A 19903-nucleotide genomic window follows, 5' to 3' on the forward strand; every position below is an offset into this window, starting at 1 on the left:
TAGAATAATTTCCTAGGCCATTTTCCCATCATTTGATTCTGCCTAACATTCCTGCAAGACAGCGTTCTTGATAACCTAGTATCATGACTAAAAACACCGAAGAACAGCAGAGTAAAGGGAAAGGTCTAATCTTGAAACTGGCTTCAAAATAAGACCAGATTTTTTTACTTTAAGGCATCGGTGTACCTAATAGACCATTTTTCTGCAAAATTTTAAATTGTATAACAAAATTCACTTTTAATGAAAATATTTATGGTCTTAATTTTATATTTCATGTTCCAGGTTATAAAATGAGGAGTTGATTTTGTGCAGTCATGACATTGCTGTGATTTATCTCATTGTTATTTATGTTGTCAGGAAACAGACAATTACAAGATCTAAGATTTAAGAGGCAACTTAAATTGGCATTAACTTTTTTTCTTAAAGTGATTTGATGTAGATCCTGTTCTTTCATCTTAAAATACAATGAAAATTGGAAGGTATTATTCTTTAAAATTTATTTTTGGCTGCGTTGGGTCATTGTTGTTGCACACGGGCTTTCTGAAGTTGCAGCGAGCGGGGGCTACTCTTGGTTGCGGTGCTCGGGCTTCTCATTGCGGTGGCTTCTCTTGTTGTGGAGCATGGGCTCTAGGCGCGCGGGCTTCAGTAGTTGTGGCACGTGGGGTCAGTAGTTGTGGCTCGCAGGCTCTAGAGCGCAAGCTCAGTAGTTGTGGCGCACGGGCTTAGTTGCTCCGTGGCATGTGGGATTTTCCTGGACCAGGGCTCGAACCCGTGTCCCCTGCCTTGGCAGGCGGATTCTTAACTGAGCCACCAGGGAAGTCCCGAAAGCTACTTTAAAGTACCATATCTTCTTTTTGTATTGGAACAGAGTCTTTCAACCATGACACTATTAATGTTGAGTCGGTGGATAACTGTTGCGGTGGGCTGTCCTGTGCATTGCAAAATGTTTAGCAGCATCCCAGGCCTCTTCCACTAGAAGCTAGTAACCCCCCCCCCCACAGTTGTGACAAACAGAAATGTGTCCAGACATTGTCAAATGTCTCCTGGAGGGCAAAATTACCCCCCCCACACCCCATTTGAGAACCACTGCCCTGGAGAAAAAATATACTAGTTAGAAAAATATACTAGTGAAGGTTATTAGATAACGATTTAGAAATAACATCAATTAAGATGATTTCCCCAAAGCATAACAATCATGGTAGAGGAAAAATACAATTATGATAATATTAGTTTTAGAAAGCAGGTATCTGACCAGTTAGCAACAAAGTGGATCTCCTGTTTTTCAATATGCAGAGTTGGAAGTTTGAGGAGAGATACTTTCTAAAATAGTAGACCCACTCCTCCTGCCTCAGCTCTCTTCCCATAATTTAGTGGCAATAGACGTATCAATCCAACTCTGCATGTTGCATTTCCTGAGATAAGATAATCTGGCAGTGTATTTCTGTAGTTCAATAAAAATTCAAATAGTCATTTGAGACAATTCAAGCCTCATTTAAAACAACTGACTGGGGCTTCCCTGGTGGCACAGTGGTTGAGAGTCTGTCTGCCGATGCAGAGGACACGGGTTCGTGCCCCGGTCTGGGAGGATCCCACATGCCGTGGAGCGGCTGGGCCCGTGAGCCATGGCCGCTGAGCCTGCGCGCCCGGAGCCTGTGCTCTGCAATGGGAGAGGCCACAACAGTGAGAGGCCCGCGTACCGCAAAACAAACAAACAACTGACTGGCTGTTTTTCAAAATAGTTTCTCCATTTCTTTTATAAATTTCTTGACTAGTTAAAAGGATAGTTCTAGAACCCCATGCCTAGCATTTTGCTGACATATCAGAAAGCCCAGTTTCAACGGCCAGAAACTTTATGAAGAGAGTTTAGCTGAAAGCATGCCCTCCTTTTCCCTCACTATCACATCATTCATTGATCTCTTAGAAGCCCATGTTCTTCTGGTTAGCATCAAGAGCATGCTTGTTTGTGGTAAGGGTACTGATGGAAATGTGTTTATTTCTTTTCAGCTTTAAAATAAGTATAGAGCAAACTGATTGTTTTATTTCAGGACTGAAGCAATTACTTGCTTCTGAAATCACTTCCAATATAGTATCTTACTCACTATTGACTTATTAGTCATGATTTAATATAATCTAAATATAACATCCTGGTGAACTGATTGGAGAAGTAAAATAAAAAAGAAAGATTTGTATGTTATATATGCTGTTTGAAATGGGATCAAATCAGAAGAGATTACCTTCTCATAGCTTTTTAAAGAAGATGGTTTATTATACTAAAGCCACTAAAATGTTGATTCTAGAATGTAGAATTTATTACTTAATGTTAAATTTACCTTGGAAATCCAAATTTCATGATTCTGAATATCTTCCCATTTACATTATTCCATGGAGTATTTCTATAGGAGCTGAATATAGTATTGAATATAATAATACTGATAGTTAACACCTGCTTAGTACAAGCCAGCATTGTTCTCAGCACTTCACATATATTACCTTTTTTGATCCTCCTACTGATACTGTGAGGTACATAGTAATAGTATCCCATTTTACAGATAGGGAAACTGCAGCACAAAGATGTTAAGTAACTTGCTCAAGGTCACAGCTGCTAATAAACAGCCAAGATTCAAATCAGAGAAGCTCCATTCCAAAGCCCATTTTCTCAACCACTAGGAAAGTCAGAACCCTTGTTTAAATGACTATGTGTTGATTTAAGCCACAAAATTCAACATGTGTATCTCATTTAACATCAGTGGTACATTAGCTGATAGTTTACTCCAGGTGCTGTTAAGTTTTTATCACAGGCAAGTCTAATTTTTGCCTGGAAAGATCATATTTTACTTGACTATAAAATTGTTTCAAAATAGAAGACGACATCTAGCTCATTAAGTGAGTAACAAAATGCTATCAGAAGCCATATAAGATTATGTTATTTTATGAATTCCTACTGCCTGTATCTTGTATGTGATATAAGAAGTGATTAATCATCTGGAAATGAAGCTCCTTTGTAACAAAAGTGAATGTTTTAAACTACTGGAGACAAAAGTCTTAAGAGCAGTGTTTGGCCATGTGGGATGAATACACTTAGGCACATAGCTCCTGTCTGTCCTACAGCAGTAGGCACCTGCCATTAAAATTTATCTTCAACATCACTAATTGTTTCACATTTTTATGCGTCCTGGTATGATTTTTGCCTCAACCTTCAGGCATTCAAGTCCTGAATCCTTTCTCTCCTCTCAAATATTCTGTTTCCTTGGCTACCTCTCAGGGCAGTGAGTGAGCAGAAACAAACATAGATGTATGCCATAATGGGACTTATAATTTCAGTGATGAGGAAGGCCATCATATAAACAAATGTAAGACTGCAACCGTGACAAGTGAGTCAAAGAACCTTCCAGGGAAGTTTTCCTGAACAAGTGATACTTGAACTGAAGGATGAATAGGGATTAAGCTAACAGAGAGGACAGGGGAGGGCTCTTCAAACACAGGGAACAGAATATGAAGATGTTTTGTGTCTGGAGAGGGAGTGGTAAGTGTGAGGGATTGATAAAATGAAGGGAAGCTAGAGTGGACTGATTAAGGAGGAGCATTGTGCATGATGGGGCCAGAGAGGCAGAGTGACCTGACCATGAGTGAGCTCATGTGCCATGATTAGGATTTTCTCTTCACCCTAAGTGGAAAGCCTGGGGAAGTTTTTCTCGCATGTTCACTGTTGTTTTAGATGATATTGAATGCATTTTCTTTTACCACAGACCATCATTTCCCAGCATTATAGAATACCCTGCATGCTTCTAACTGCAAAAGCACACCACCACAAGCAGTTTCTGACCCAAAAACAATAGTATCACATTATAAGAGTTCTTGCTGCTGATAGAGTAACACTGAAGTGCCCCTAACCGGGGCTGTGACATTTTTAAGAATCCTGAAGTATAGCTGAGTTTCTCAGTTCTTGAATGATACTAGCAGTGCCTTTTCATCTCTCTGTTTACTTACAGCTGAGAAACTATATTGGATAATGTTGAATTTGGAGGTATTATAATTAAAAGATTACCTGTTATAATGCAGACAAATTGGGCAATAAATGTTTTCAAAGATACTGATTTTTTTAAATATACCAGTTTAAAAATTATAGTGTAACTTACATTCAGTAAAGTGCTTGAGTCTTAAATGGGCAGCCTGATGAATCTGTACATATGTAACCACTGTGCAGAACAAGATAGCTTTCTAGCCCCCAGTACCCTGGTACCTCCTCCCAGGTTATAACCCCTTCCTCAAAGATAAGCACTATTCTGCCTTCTAATACCATACATTAGTTTTGCCTGTTTTGTTTTTTTTTTCTAATTTATTTATTTTTGACTGCGTTGGGTCTTCATTGCTGTGCAAAGGCTTTTCTCTAGTTGTGGTGCTCGGGATTCTCCTTGCGGTGGCTTCTCTTATTGAGGAGCACGGGCTCTAGGCCCGCAGGCTCAGTAGTTGTAGCACACGGGCATAATTGCTCCACAGTATGTGGGATCTTCCCAGACCAGGGATTGAACCCGTGTCCCCTGCATTGGCAGGCAGATTCTTAACCACTGCACCACAAGGGAAGTCCCAAGTTTTGCCTGTTTTTGGACCACATATAAATGGAATTATACAGTATGTAGTCTCTTGATCTAGTTTTGTTTGCTCAGTATTGTCTTTGAGATTCACCTATATTGTTGCTTGCAAACTCAGTTTGTTCTTTTTCATTGCCATATAGTATTCTATTGTATGAATATACCACAATTTACTCATCCTTTCTGCTGTTGACAGATGTTAGATCATTTGAGTTTAAGTAATGATGAACAGCTTGGCAAAACTAAAGTGTTTATCTTGTTTGGGAATTGTTTTATTTTGCCTCTTCTTCTGTTTGTAATCAAGCAACCTATCGTTTTGTGGTATAAAATTACCCCGGGTTCTCAGGTTTCATAAGTATAAGTGAACCATATGAAATTGCCATTTTATGGGTCAAAATTGGTTGAATGGTATTTTCCAGCAGGCTTTGTTTCTGATGATCTGATCTTCCTTTCAGCCAGAGACCTTGTAACTACTGTGAAACCTCACCTATTCAGTTGTGAAACACTAAGAGTTTAGTGAGCAGTGTTCCCCTCTTTCTTCCATTCCTTTAGATGAGGATCAGGAGACGCTGATGGGTTTAGTGATGAAGGCCACTATTACAGAGAGGTTATTGAAAGAGTTGGGAATGGAAGTCAGGAATCCTGGTATTCTTTACTCCTGTTCTAGATACAAATTCAGCTTTCATTGTGTTGGTAATTTCAGTATAGTCATCCACTTGTGAATATACTATCAATTTTAATGTAATATTATTTTCCTTTTTTCCCCTCAATATGGGTAATCATTTTGGGGTGAATGACTTCTTTGATCAAGTTATTTTCATTTTCTCCAAGGTTATAGTGAAGCAGATTGCTGGTGGCTAAAATGTTACATTAAATAGTGACTTTTAATATGAGAGTATGATTTTTATTTATTTTATTACTTTTATGAGAGAAAATGAGTTACACTTGCCCCCAAAGAAGCCTGCTTATGCTTAAAGTTTTGATTTTTCAGGAAAAAAGGAGTTAGGAGAATAGGATGTTCTTCATTGAACTCTTCTTCTTGTCCTTTTATTATGTTCTTAAGCCTGTTTTAAAGGTTGTTTTTCTTAAACAGTAGTAGTATTTAAAATGACAAAAACAGTATTTTAGGTTTTCTAGTACTTAATACAACTAAAATAAGATTAGCATGACTCTGAGAAATTAATTTATATCTATCTTGTAAGAGTTGTTTGAAGGTCCACGTGCCCCACATTTATGAACTTCATGGGATATCAGCATTCGGCAGGATTGACATTTACTAAATAGATACACCATTGGTACTCCCAGACTACTTATGAGCAGATGGAGCTTATAAAGGACTGATGCTAAACCTCTCAGGTAGATAATTAGCAAGTGAACTGAAATGCTGCAACTCCTGGGAGGGGGGAAGGGGTTCTGTCATGCACACACTGTAATTTCTCTCCCACTTCCCCAATTCCTCCTTGAGTGTTTTGGCAGCTGGTTTAGGACTTTTGTTTAAGTATCCTGAAGTGTATAGGTTGTTTGAGATGGGACAGAATTAAGAATGTAGATGCTTTATGACAAAACAGCAGAAAACTCTATGAACGCAGCTCTTTGATCAACAGAGCTACTGAGTCTTAGGAACCAAAGAAAGCACTTTTTACATTGAATATTCTTTTTTTAAAAAAAAATCAATATACCTGTAACAAACCACCCAAATTAGGAATTCTTCAGAGTAGTTTTGTTAACTGATTTTAATTTGAGGTAAATTCCCACCCTTTTTTTTAATTATTAAATTCCCCCTTTTTATTATGAAGACCAAACGAGAAAAACCTGATTACCTCCTTTTACCTTCCTGGCTGTGCCTAGTCCTTAACCAGCTTTTCTCGGTTTGTGATACCCTTATTCTTATCTCGGTTCTCTTGCTCTTTTCCTTTCAGTGTCTGTTTCAGTCTGACTTTCATTATCACCTCTTGTCTCCTAAACTTGTGGTGTCTTGTTAGGGACACTGACATTGTTCTTGGGCATTTGGACTGCAGCTTGTGTTCCTTAGCCTATGTTTGCCCATCCTACCCAATTTTGACTATCAGTTGGCAACAATTAAGTATGAAACCCCTGAGGATCTGGGACTTACCAGCCATTGATGAAAGTTTTGTTTGTTCTGTTTATTCACATTATTGAATGGCTTCTTTGTACAATCAATCTTCAGCATGACCCTGTGCAGTCTAGTTCCTATCTCTCAGCTTGTCCATGTAGTAGACATTTTATTTAGCCCCTGCAAGTTTATACTTTCATGTTACCTTTAGACAGCAGAATTCAAATTTCATATGTTGGCCTAGAAAATGTTAACTAGAAGGACTTCTAAGTACCTTACATATTTGGATTGTTTATTATCTACTTTTGACCTCATACTGTTTCTTTACCCTAAACCCTAAGACTTCTGGGCTTTAAAAACTTTTAGTGCAGGGTTTCCCTACCGTGGCATTATTTTAGGATGAATATTTTTGTTGTAGGAGGCTGTCCTATGTATTGAAGGATGTTTAACCTCATCCCTGACCTCTACCCACAAGATGCTAGTAGCATCCCTCCCTAATTGTGACAACCAAATGTCCCCTGGAGGGCACAGTTGCTCTCATTTGAGAACCACTGGTTCAAGGTCTTCCAGGTTATATTTCCACTTCTACAGTCATCTCCTCATAGAAATATAGAATGGTTCCAGAACTACAAATACCTGTATATCTAAAGTGGTCAGAGAATGGCATGTTTAGGGTTGTGCCATTCATTCATTCACTTATTTATTCAGTGTACATTTATTGAATATCTACCAGTTACCATGCTAGATGTTGGAAAGAGAAACATGAATAACACATGGTCCTGGTACCTATCTCAGTATTGAATACATCAGTTATTCAGATTACTGTGTCTTACTAGGGTGCTGTGTTTGTACAGAGGAAGAAAAGATGTAGTGCGGTGCATGTAGCAGACTTAATACTGAATGTCTGTTGATAATTGAATGAATGACCTTATATAATAGAATGAGCATGGACTCTGTAATCAGACACATCTGCATTCGAATCGCAGTTTGCTCTTCACTACTTTCTTGTCGTATAACCTTGAGCACATTACTTAACACTTCTGAAGCTTAAGTGATATAACATGCAAGGTTTTTGGTGAAATCCCAAACTCACATAAATGTGTCAACAAATAGTGGCTGCTATTATTATTATTTATTACTACTTATTATAGAAAGGATCCCTGAATGTCTAATCTTGAGTGAGTGAGCGACAGATCTATGTGGATAAACAGTTTTCTTTAAAATGGAATTAAATAAATTGTCTCTTTCTTGGCAAGGAAGGCAGCTGTCCAAGTCAGCTAGCGTTGAAATTGCCTCCATAGTAGGAGCCAGAGGTTGAGGGCTAGAGGCATAAGGATCCATGAGACTCAGAAAACAGAGGTGGTTGAGAGAATCATGTGTCACATTTGCAGAAAGGATTTAGAAAGGGTTTATAAGCAGACATGGTCAGATAGGAGTTCAAATACCAGGATTTAAGACAAACTCAAACACTTTTGTCAGTTTAGAATTGAATCTGAAAGCTCTTAAGGGTTTACCTGAAATCCTCTCAAATGTTTCTCTTCCTTCCCTGAACCCTAGGTTATTGTCTGTATCTTTTGTTTTTCACATTTAAGCTTATACTACCTCGTATTAGTACTCAAATCTTCATAGGACTGCCTTACCTTCAGAGCCAGATTAGAAGCTGGTTGAAGGCAAGAGCAATGTATTTATACAGATGTTTTTCAGATCCGTGTGTCTATTAGCAGTATTCCTGTATTTGTGGAATGAAAGAATGCAAATCAACACAGTTTTAAAACAGTACACAAGCAACAATATTTCAAGTTATTCTTACCTCTTTAAAGCACTTTTGAGATCTAAAGGCAAAACTGACCTCTCCTTAATTTGGCATTTGATATACTGATATCTTACATAGTAATTATTTTTTTAAGTCTTGAGAAGAAAAACCTTGATTTTCTTTAATCTTAACCTATAGCCTAAAATTAAGAAAAGCAACTAATAAATATTGAGTGACATTACTATAACGTGCTTGAATGTGCACATATCATTTATTTAATTAAAAAATTTTTTTGAGATATGTAAGACAGTGTTGTCCTTCTTTTACTGATGGCTACCTTTATATATAGTGTCAGATTTCAAGATTGTATTGGCTTTGAAAATGCCTTGGATTTTACTTTGATATTGGTAATACTATTAAACTATATCCTTTCTACGAAATCCACATTCTTGGTAGAGTTGAGTGTTCAGATTATTTATGTATATTATCTCACATCTAGATTAGACTTTGGTCATCTACATGGTTTGAAGCTGAGGATTTTTATAGATAATTTAGCATATGTACATTCTTATAGAAGTGACCGTGTCTAGCTTGCCCAAAGTTTAGTAATATAGTCTTTTAATATTAAAAATGTCTTTTCTAAAAATGGTTGCAAAATTATGAAGTTTACAGAACCTTCAGAATACTTTTCACATAATAAGCAATTTGCTTCATCTGGTATCTTTTGTTATTTCTTTTGTTTTGATTTTGTTTATTAACACAGAAAAGCTTCACTGGCCTGAGCAAGAACTTGCTAAGAAGTCTATTCTAAATGCAGAAGAGTCCTTGATTATTGGCAGCAAAGGAAGCATTTCACATTTATCTCCTGGAATACTAAAGGACATTTTCACAACTGGAACCAGTAGTTACAATGTCCTACTACAGAGCAAAGAGGAGAAAAAGCATCATTCACAAAAACAGTCTTCCTCCACCTACTCCAAAAGATGTAGAAAACCCAGCAAATCTAGCTCTTCACGTAGTAAAGATCTTCGCAAGATGAAAGCCCCAGTGCCTGTGATGAGCAGTGATACTTGGTACTGCCTAGAAAGGCAGCCTGCTGTTTTTGTCACTAGTTCAGTGTCAAGTCCTGTAAAGTTTACACATGATATCTCTGTTACAGGAAACAGCACAGTACTGCCACCTAAACCCAAAAATGAAAGAAAGGTCAAGCGACGCCATTTCTCCACTCTTCCAAAGCCAAAGCTGCAGCCTCAGCTGTCTAGAAGTTTTGAAAAAGGAGATGACTTTTCTGGAAAGAAATTTTGTATACTGAGTGCTATAAAGCCCACCAACTTGGAGAAAGAAAAAGTGAGATTCTTTAAGTCTGACTATACCTACAATCCTCAGTTTGAATATGCTAATCCTTCTCTGCCAAGTGTGTTAGCCAAGCACAGCAACGCAACTGACCGGTTTCTTAAGCAGGTAAAATGCTACTTCAGTAGTAGTATTTCATTTTATGTAATGAAAACAATTATTTGCCATCGTATAGAAAGCCAAAAATGTTGTTTTAAAATATTCCAATTATTTATAGTTAACTCCCATCCAGGACATGTAAATATGTGACAAGAAATCTCCAGGTGAGTGTCACAGTTCATATGTAAACTACTTTGCACTAATCAAAATCTATAAAGAATCTATTATATAGACGTTGTGTTAGGAAGCAACTATATTAGGAAAAAGCTTCAGATTCTGGTTCCAAGCTTTCATTTGGGAGTTACAAACTTATGGCCCATTCGTCAGCCCACAGACAAGTGTTTGTTTTCTTTTTGATTTTGAATGCGTTAGATGGAGCATGCAGTATCTCTGGTTCTCCCTGTTATATTACATTCTCAGCTTGCTTAGGCCCCTAAAGGCATTTTGGGGACTAGGCTTGATACTTGCCAAAGAACGTTTTAATGCTTTACTGAAATTGTTAATAATCATCAAATATATAAGTACTCATTTAAAGAAGAAAATAATGGAATTTTAAAAATTATCTTCAAGCGTAGCAAATCACGATGTGGATGATATAAGCAACACTTTCCAAATTGCTCAGTTTAGATACTTAGCACACAGTTTTGTGTGTTAAGGCCTTAATAAACTTCAAAATCCACTTTATTGGGCTTCCCTGGTGGCACAGTGGTTGAGAGTCTGCCTGCTAGTGCAGGGGACACGGGTTCGAGCCCTGGTCTGGGAAGATCCCACATGCCGCAGAACAACTAGGCCCGTGAGCCACAACTACGGAGCCTGCGCGTCTGGAGCTTGTGCTCCGCCATGAGAGAGGCCGCGATAGTGAGAGGCCCGCGCACCGCGATGAAGAGTGGCCCCCGCTTGCCACAACTAGAGAAAGCCCTCGCACAGAAACGAAGACCCAACACAGCAAAAATAAATTAATTAATTAATAAAAACTCCTGCCCCCCAACATCTTCTAAAAAAAAATCCACTTTATTTGAGGAGAAGTTGGCTGATGTTTACCTTCAGGGCACAGAGTTGAGATCATAAAAGCAGACTACATTTGGTTAAATTAATTTTGTACAGGTTTTTATAATGCATTAGGTTCAACTTGGCTTCGTCAGTGATTGAAAATCTGTAGGCTAGGTGAAGCTGCGTGATTCCATTTGCCTTTGGCAAATGCCCTATTTTAGCATTTTGCTGCAGTGCAAGTTCTTTGGACTTGCAGCCAGCAAATTTTTTATTGTTTGTTATAAATTACATGGAATCTGACCAGTCTTTAAAAGCCATTATGTAAAGCTTATTCTAAGATTAAAACAATTTTAATCTTGCTATTTATTTTCCTTTGTTAGAAAAAACCTTTTCTACTGCTGCTGTTTTTGAAGGTACACCCCCCCTTTTTTTAATTGGAGTATAGTTGATTGACAATGTTGTGTTCATTTCAGGTGTACAGCAAAGTGAGTCAGTTATACATATACATATATACACTCCTTTTTAGATTCTTTTCCCATATAGGTCATTACAGAGTATTGAGTAGAGTTCCCTGTGCTATACAGTAGGTCCTTATTAGTTATCTATTTTATATATAGTAGTGTGTATTACATTCCCTTTTTATTGAAATATGAAATTGTGCTAAACACTAATAAAAAGGTCAGCTATTATTTTGGCAGTGATTTTATGATTTTTTTTCTTTTTTTGGTGTGGAAATTGCAATTGATTGAATAGGGCTTTCACTCACTTAAAATTTATGGTAAGTACAAAAATCCTATTTGTTTTTTTCCCCCTTAATGCTGAAAGAGACAGCTGAGATTTCTTTACCAGATTTCTTTAATTTGGAGTCCTACTGCAAGCCCTACCAGTTGGGAAAGGGATTTCCCACCATTAGGTCAAAATGAATGCTCTTTCATTTTCTTGGATGGGAGTTAGGAAGCATCAGCAGCTCCAGGAATTGAGAACTGACAGTGCTTGGTTTCTGGCTCTACAATCTTTATTTTAACCCAATTCCAGCTTCTTGTGCTCGGGTTGTTTGAGGCTTCTAAACAGCACCAGCAGTCCTAGCTGGCTGGTACTTCAATTGCTACCATTTGGGAGAATGATTGCAGCAAATGCCAAATGTACTTTTCAAACCACTTTAATCAAATCAGGGAGATTTATCGGAACAAGACCCCCATAAAATATGCTTAAGTTCCTACTTAGCATCTGAATGAATTCTGACATGATACATCCTTCCCCTCCCCAGCTGTGAAGCTAAAGCAGCAGCTTCAGGGCTGGTTTCAGGATTCAGAAATGCGCACAGAGGGGCCAGGATGGCTGAGTAGCCCATTTGTCTCTGGCCTCCACCCTTGAGGCCTTGCCAATCCCTAGCTGACAGTCTCTCAAGTTTCACGATCTGGATCTTTCCAAGGCAGGCAATCTATACTGCTGTTGGAGAGTGACCGCGGTCCTCTTTAGTGTACAGATAGGCAGAACAATGCCAAATCCATGCAGAGATAAGTCTACCATAGTGGAACTAAGGTAGTGCTCAGGTCCTGGTCATTCCTAATTGATTGCCCTGTCAATGTCAAGGAGTTCCAGGACTCAGTTTTTTTCTGGTCCAGGCAGTAGTTTCCTCAGGAGGCACTTAGGCCCTTTAGGTGGTTCAGAGCATCTAGCATGGGCTGCAGGACTTGAATATAACTCCAGGTGGAGCCTGCTGAACCCTGCTTAGCCTCTTGCTGGCAGCCATGGTGGGCCTCAGCTCCCCAACCCTTGGGACAGAAACTGAAAATGTCTGTTTTCTGAGGTTGTGGACCTTTGCAGGAAAGAGTGCAGTGCTTCCTGGATGCTGAAGAAGGGATCTAGGATGAGAGAATGCTGAAAGCTGTCCAGCGTCAGGTGCCTGCTCACTAGTGGGTCAGAAGTAAATCCTTAGTGGCACATTTGAGCAGTCAACTGGCAGCCAGTACACTTTCTGCCTTCTCTGTGGCTGACCATCCTGGGAAACCTAGATATAAAATCCGTACGGCCTTAGACCCAGCACATTGTTGAACAAGATTGGAAGTGAGAGATGAGAAGGGTCTTCAGGGCAGTGTTGGGAGTCCTTGGCAGTATTTCCAACAGTCAAATGGAGATTACATATTTATGGATAAAGCCAATGGGTAGTTTAAATGACTGATTTTCCACCTCTAGCTGGAATCGTGTCTCATTGTAGATTATGGCTAGGATCCTGCTAACTGGAAGCCCTGATTAGTAGAATGATATTTAATAACATATGGGAAATAAGTCAACTTTTGTTTGGCTTGATAAGGTAAAGTTTGAATTATGTTCTTATTTGTTAACAAAATTGGAGCAGTGGGGATCATTAGTGATTGGTAAATGGGGAGAGAAGGAAGACTTTGCTGTGTTGGGTAGAGACCCTGGGCTGAGGCTACCCCTCTGGCTGTCAGGGAAGAAAAGGTAAAGGGTTGCAGAAGGAGTTAACAGAACAAGCCTGAGACTGCCATCCTTAGAAAGGCCTGCTTGCAAGATTAACCTGCGCCTGGCGTCTGGGAACTTGACTGGTAAACAGTTTCCTACACTGAAATAAAACTTTCCCTAAATGATAAGAGTAGCTTGCTGTGCCTAAATTGTGCAAACAGTATGTTTTATGTTAAATACTTCTTTTCCTTTAGGGAGTCTGGAATTTTAGAATGTGCTAGGCATAGGGGTGCTTATGTGACCAGCTGATAATAAAAACCTTGGGCAGTGAGTGTGTAATAAGTTTCCTTGGTAGACAAATCTTTACATGTTCTTACAACTCAGTTGCTGGAGAAGTTAATTGCATTCTGTGACTTCATTGTGAGAAGACTCTTGAAGCTGCTGCTTGTTTCCTCCAGACTTTCCTGGATGTCAGAAATGGGGAGTGGTGGGCTTAAGTTGATTTTTTTTTAAAGGCATTTACCTTCAGATTTTAGAAGAAAAAACTCTGTACTGTCCAAATAAAACATCTCCATGGGCTGTATTAGTAGTCAGTTTGAGATTCCTGATCAGTTACAAGGTCTGGCTTCTTACAGCTTTGTAAAGGGCCATTGTGTTGCACCATTCCACGAGGTGCCATTCACAAATTGAGCCTGGGGCTCACATTCATACAATAGAGTTGATGTTTACCATAAGCATGGGGTTCTTCTTCGGCATTATAATACAGTACTCCTCTAATACTTTTTAGTTGTGTGATATTTGTCTTAGAAGTTCAAGTAAATTAAATGTATGCTAAGTTAGAAATGTTGCATGGAGGGTAGCTGGGAAAGAATGAACAAAAAAAGCATACTTGTTTTATTATGAAATTGTTCACACTGCCTTTTTTTCAGGACCCTTGTGCCTTTGTTATTCCATTAAAATTGCTTTGAAATTTAAGGACAAAGTCACATGAACTATCTATATATGAAAAATTATAACTAACATTAATAGAGTGCTTAATATTTGCTTGTTACTCTGTATGCTGTGTACTTTTCACCTATTATGAGGTACAATACTAGTAGTATCTAGAGAAGTGCAGTCGCTTTCTTGACTTGGATCTTAAGTTGCAGAACCAGGAGTCTTTCTCAAGCACTCTGTTGTCTTCCACACAAAATTATGTTGGCAAACGAGCTCTCCATTTCCATGGTATAAATATAAATACTTCCACCAGGACCAGTTTCAAGCAATGTAACATCACTGTCATGCAAATTAATAAAAATTCAGTCAGCTCTGACAAGACAGCATGGCCGGACTCCAGCTTACCACTGTTTCACAAAATGGTTTCAACCAGGCTTTTCTAACCCCAGTGCACCCCCTGCACTCAAAGGGTACCAGGTCAAAAGAGCCTCACTTAGCTGGCAAGGATGCCTTTGGTAGAAGCTGATTATAGGGACTTGGAAGATTTTTTTTTTTTGCTCTTTGTGATACACCTGTGAAACAGTGATCATTAATTACTGTCTTTTGGAAGCTTTAAGACAAGCGTATTTACCTTCTTCCTGTTCAGGCACCCATCCTCATCTTTCAGCTACAGCTTCAATCTCAACTCATAGTACATAGTTATTTAGTGCCTTAGGAAGAGTAGCAAAGTTAAAACTGGGTGCCTAGTCTGTAAACTGAGTAAATATTTGAAAGAGGCAAATATAAGGATGCCCCAAAAAGGCTGTCCACAACGTTGTAGGTGGCTAATTTCTCTCTTCATGCCCCTTTGACTCTGCCAGGGAACAAAGCAGAAACATCCCTTCCATTACAGCTCCTGCAATATATACCTTTTCTCTGTTGACCACTGTCCTCATCATTGCATTTCATCTATTTCCTTTCTGTTTCATGTGGAGTATACACAACCAAGTATTGACAAGAGGGTTAAGATTAAAATTAGGTATTTTCAACTGAAACAAAATAATTAAAAAGAGCTTTCAAAAATTTCTTCAGTGAAGTAGTGTACCCATTGTTTTCCTATTCCTAAGACTTTATATTTTTCAAAATAGTTATTTGCAAATACAGTTTTTGATTACCCATATTAATGGAAGGAAATATTTGTATGAATTAGCTAAAATGGAAAGATTATTCCCTGTTCCCTCCCTATCAAATAGTTCTCATCAGGGCAGTCATCTTAGCTTTCCTGGTGTGGCAATGCTATACCAGCCATAGTAAGTAGGAAACACAGCAGTAGCAAAAGCCACAAACAGTGGCATGAAATGGAGATTGTAGAAGGAAGTGATGTTTAAAGTCCACCATCTAAGTGAAAATAATCCACCGAAGTGATTTATAAAGCAGAAAGCTTTTTGAAATCTCTTATTTGGTTCCAGGCATCTTATATTGTAACCTCTGGAGGAAAAGATGCGGTTAGGAAAGATGGGGGATTAAGTATTGAGGAATGGTAGTGTAAAGAAGAACAGATGTTAGACTTGTAGTTACTAGAAGAAATGTGCAGATATATTTGCGAAAAAATCGATGTCAAAAACATACAGTAAAATATCTTTTTCATCTTTCCATCTTAGCATATCAAAGCACTCCTTAAAGATGTTCTTGTTAATCTTTACAATATCTTGAAATATAACCCTCTTAGCCAATAGAGAAATGGGTCTTATAGCTTTTTGTAAGAATTACTGTCTTAAATAAGAGGTTTGTTAGACTTGTAAATGTAATTAAGAAATTCAAGAATTGCCTTCTTTTAAAAATATTCTTTGACTTATGATTGATTTTTAGGACTCTTGCTCTATAGGAGAGAGATGGACTCAATCTCTGAGGTTTCCCTTGCACGCTATGTTATAGAATGTCTGTTTCTATTTTTATTTTTGCCCCCATGCTATGTACTCATGTAATCATTGCACAGTGTCTGCTTCATTTTCCCTATATATATATTGAGGGAAATAGACTAAATGATCCTTGAGAGCCCTTTCTAGGACCACACACATCTCTCCTAAGTTCTGTGCCCCAAAATACTATGGCTAATCAAATCAAGATTCCATTTCATGTCATACTATGTATCCAGTTGTCATGTATTTTGTAAAAACATTTAGCTAACCTTCCACGTTACATGTTAATCACAGAAAAGCTCAGAGTTTCTGCCAGCTGTGTTAACTGAAAATTCTTTTACTTCAGACATCAGTGCTTTATTAACTCAACGTAATTGGCAGACATTTTGGTTTGTTAAAATTAACTTTCCAAATGAAGTGAAACTTGTTTCTCTAACTACAAAACCTAGTGGAAAAAAACCATTTCAATGCAGTTCTTTCTACAATGTATATTGACCTTGACAATTCAGGTGTATACTTTTCAAACTGAGGTTACTAAGACAGTAACCTAACAGCTGAAATGTAAAGAATAACCAAGGAAATCAGGGTGTGAGCAAAAAACTGTTTTATCTTAAATTGATGTGAATGTCACATTAAACTTCTCAATGTATCTTTATTCTAATATAGAAAAATGTAAATTGCTTATGGACTCTCTGGCAACCTGTTCTTCCCCAATGTGAGAAACTGAAACTTAGTTCTAAGGTATTACAGATTAACATTATTGGTTTGTAAAATTAACTCTTGTCACCAAAAGTCCAGTAGCATCCTGAGGGGAAAGCACAGACAAGGCACCTTCTGGGAAGGAGAGTAGTCATCAGGAGCGCTATATGACTCAGAGCAAGCAAGGGTTCCAATGGCTTGGAGACATAAAAAGTCATAATTTTACCAAATGCAAGCATATTGTCTTAATAAAACTTTGAGAATCGTAAACTTGATTTCTTATAAAAAGATATGTCCACAAGTGAAACAGTATAGTTGGAAAGCAAGATGCAAGAAAAAGTTCGTTTTTTAAAGGTATTTGATGTCTCTCAAAAAGGCCATTTCCATCATAACCATATTATTTAAGAATTAGGATATTACTTTATATTAAGATATCCTACATCTGCTTAACTAAAAAAACTGTTCTGCTTATGTAATTAGAGTATCCTAAATTTCTTTATTACTGAATGGAAGTTAATGGCCCATGCTATCAAAGGTACTTGATAGAGTTATTGTAAAATCTCAGAGGTATTTAGAGAAAAGAACTCTAATGTCAACTTTTTTCCTGCATTGAAACAACGTAACGCATAACATTCTGTGGCATAGCATTGCATTTTCATTTATAGAGTTCAGATATTCAAAGTAAATACCAAGATGGACCAACTTTATTATGTTAGGAAATTCTGATTTTCTTCCTAGTTAACAAACTTTATACAGCTAGGGTATCTCAAGGGTGACATACCTGTAGGGTTTGAGCAGGGATCATAAATGATTGCAGGGAGCTGGCTGGGCACAGTAGGAAACTAAAACCCAGCAGTTATCTAACTTGGGCTACAGTTTGGGTCTAGTGTTATCATACCCTCAGAATTTTTAAGAGAAGGTAGGTAACCTGAATCTTATACCAGGTCTTCTAATTTGTAAATGTTGACAGATAATTCAAACAAACGTTGTTCAGACCAATGAAAACCTGTTTGTGGGCCACATTCATCCCTTGGGTTGCCAGCTTGCCACCTCTGACCAGATCTATTAAACATAAGCTCTGTTTTATTGAGGCCAATAATAGCATAACATAAAGACTTTTAAATGTGGTCCTCAGAAAATAGTGTCTTGGTTTTAGAGTTTATAGTGAAAATGGAATAGGTAGTTCATTGTTATATTAAAATGCATGCATAATAAATACATAAAATCACATTGTATTCTAAAGCAAGACAAGTGTTCATTTTCCTTTTTTGATAGAAATGACACAATTGGAAATCAGATACCTTCACTGATAGCAGTATGTCTTTCTTTAAGGCTAAGTTTTATTTATTTATTCATTTATTTATTTATTCTTTGCTGCGTTGGGTCTTCCTTGCTCTGCACGAGCTTTCTCTAGTTGCGGCGAGCGGGCGCGTCTCTTGTTGCGGAGCATGGGCTCTAGGCGCGCAGGCTTCAGTAGTTGTGGCATACGGGCTCAGTAGTTATGGCGCACGGGCTTAGTTGCTCCGCGGCATGTGGGATCTTCCCAGACCAGGGCTCGAACCCGTGTCCCCTGCATTGGCAGGCAGATTCTTAACCACTGTGCCACCAGGGAAGTCCAAGGCTAAGTTTTAATTGTAGTAGTATTGCAGGTATTTTGTCTTGGTAGACCTCAAGTTGTCCAAACAGTGAAGGGGAGGGAAAAGCAAGCCTTCTTTAAACTATACCTCTCCCTAGGCGACTTGATTTTTTGTTTAGCAGATCACAGACTTTTCCCAGATACATTAAAGCTATAAAATTATTTTGAGTTTAGTACATCCATAGTAGTTGTGTGTCTTAAACTGGAGAAGTGAGGTCATTTCTTAACCTAATAGCAAGGAGGATTTTCTTACAGTCAGAGATGGAAACACCCCAATCAGATTGTATGTCCTTGGAAGAAGGTATGACCTTGATGACTCTTTGAAACAACACTTCATTGATTTGCCTTTGAAAACTTGCCTAACGTGCACTCTCAGGTTCTTTTCTTAACAGGGTTTTTCCTCCAAAACAGTTTGAATGTCTGCTTCTTCCTTGTAGGTAGTGAAAAAAGAGTTTGCAGTACTAAGCTATTTATGAATATCTTCTCCTGGTAGCAGTTACCCTATCACTTTCCCACTTATCATTGTATACATCCAAACTATCCCCAACCCTGATGACACAAATGTGCAGAAGAGGGAAAAGGGAATGGGGGGACGGCTGCAAGTGACATTTTTCTTTGTCCCACTGTGTTCTTTCATTTGTTCCGTCATTGAAGGCAGACTCAATTTCTTGAATCTATTTCCTAGGTTCTGCATATGTAGAATATAATTTATTGAAACATTTTTCTCTTTATTATAATCTGGTCATAGCTTGCAGTCTGTCTTATAGAAAACTGAATTACTGGCAAAAGTGTTTTTGCTTCAGTTTCTCCTGCTCTCCACATTGCTGTCAGTGTCTAAGGTACAAATCTGATTGTGTCACTTTCCTTCCCGAAAAACTTTAGGGCTCCTCATAATTCAGGATAAAGTCCAAAATCTTTATCATGGCCTACAGGCCTTTCATCTTTCATGATCTGGGTCATGCTCAGGTTTCCAAAGTCAACTGTATACTCCCACAGCATCTTGTGCAAATTATCTTTCATGACATTTATCACACTGTTATCATCCTTAAGTTTCTTTTTTTGCCTTTACCAGTAGACTAACCTCTTTTATAAAAGTGTATTTTATGTTTTTCAACTGTTCCCAGAATCTAGCAGAGTTCCTAGCACTAAATGAATGAGTCTCCTGGTTCCTAGGCTGGAGGTATAAGAACTGTGTTTTCATTTTCTTTGTTTTGTGTATGCTGTTGACAATATTATCCCCTTTTACCTGGAATGCCGTCTATTTCCTCTGTGCCCCCACTTCAGTTTACCTTTCTCTATGTTTTCACAACACTTTATTCATATATCCAACAGAGTATTATTAAATTATGTTAATTTCAATGTAATCTCTCTCTAATGGTCAGACAGGGACTTAGATTCTAAAATATATAAATAAAAGCAGTGATTGGCACAGAGAAGGTAACCATAGAGATG

At 38.1% G+C, this 19903-nt stretch overlaps 1 protein-coding gene across 10 annotated transcripts in view; it reads left to right on the forward strand.

The window, feature by feature from the left end:
- MATCAP2 (microtubule associated tyrosine carboxypeptidase 2) overlaps positions 1–19903 on the forward strand; it is a 95386-nt gene that overhangs the window by 21106 nt on the left and 54377 nt on the right. For 6 of the 10 annotated variants that reach the window (XR_004483352.2, XM_033428280.2, XM_049715222.1 and 3 more), the window contains exon 2: positions 9180–9877. The exons of 1 other annotated variant lie outside the window; for it this stretch is intronic. Coding sequence is in view for 7 of the 9 variants with exons in the window: in XM_004269903.4 (XP_004269951.1) it covers positions 9180–9877 (698 nt within the window). In the remaining 2 variants the exon portion in view is untranslated. Of the gene's footprint in view, positions 1–9179; positions 9878–19903 lie in introns of those variants that run through there. 3 more of the 10 variants (XM_033428283.2, XM_033428278.2, XM_033428282.2) reach the window with 3 other exon arrangements.

Source organism: Orcinus orca, chromosome 9, assembly GCF_937001465.1.
Source record: "Orcinus orca chromosome 9, mOrcOrc1.1, whole genome shotgun sequence".
NCBI classification, from domain to species: Eukaryota; Metazoa; Chordata; class Mammalia; order Artiodactyla; family Delphinidae; genus Orcinus; species Orcinus orca.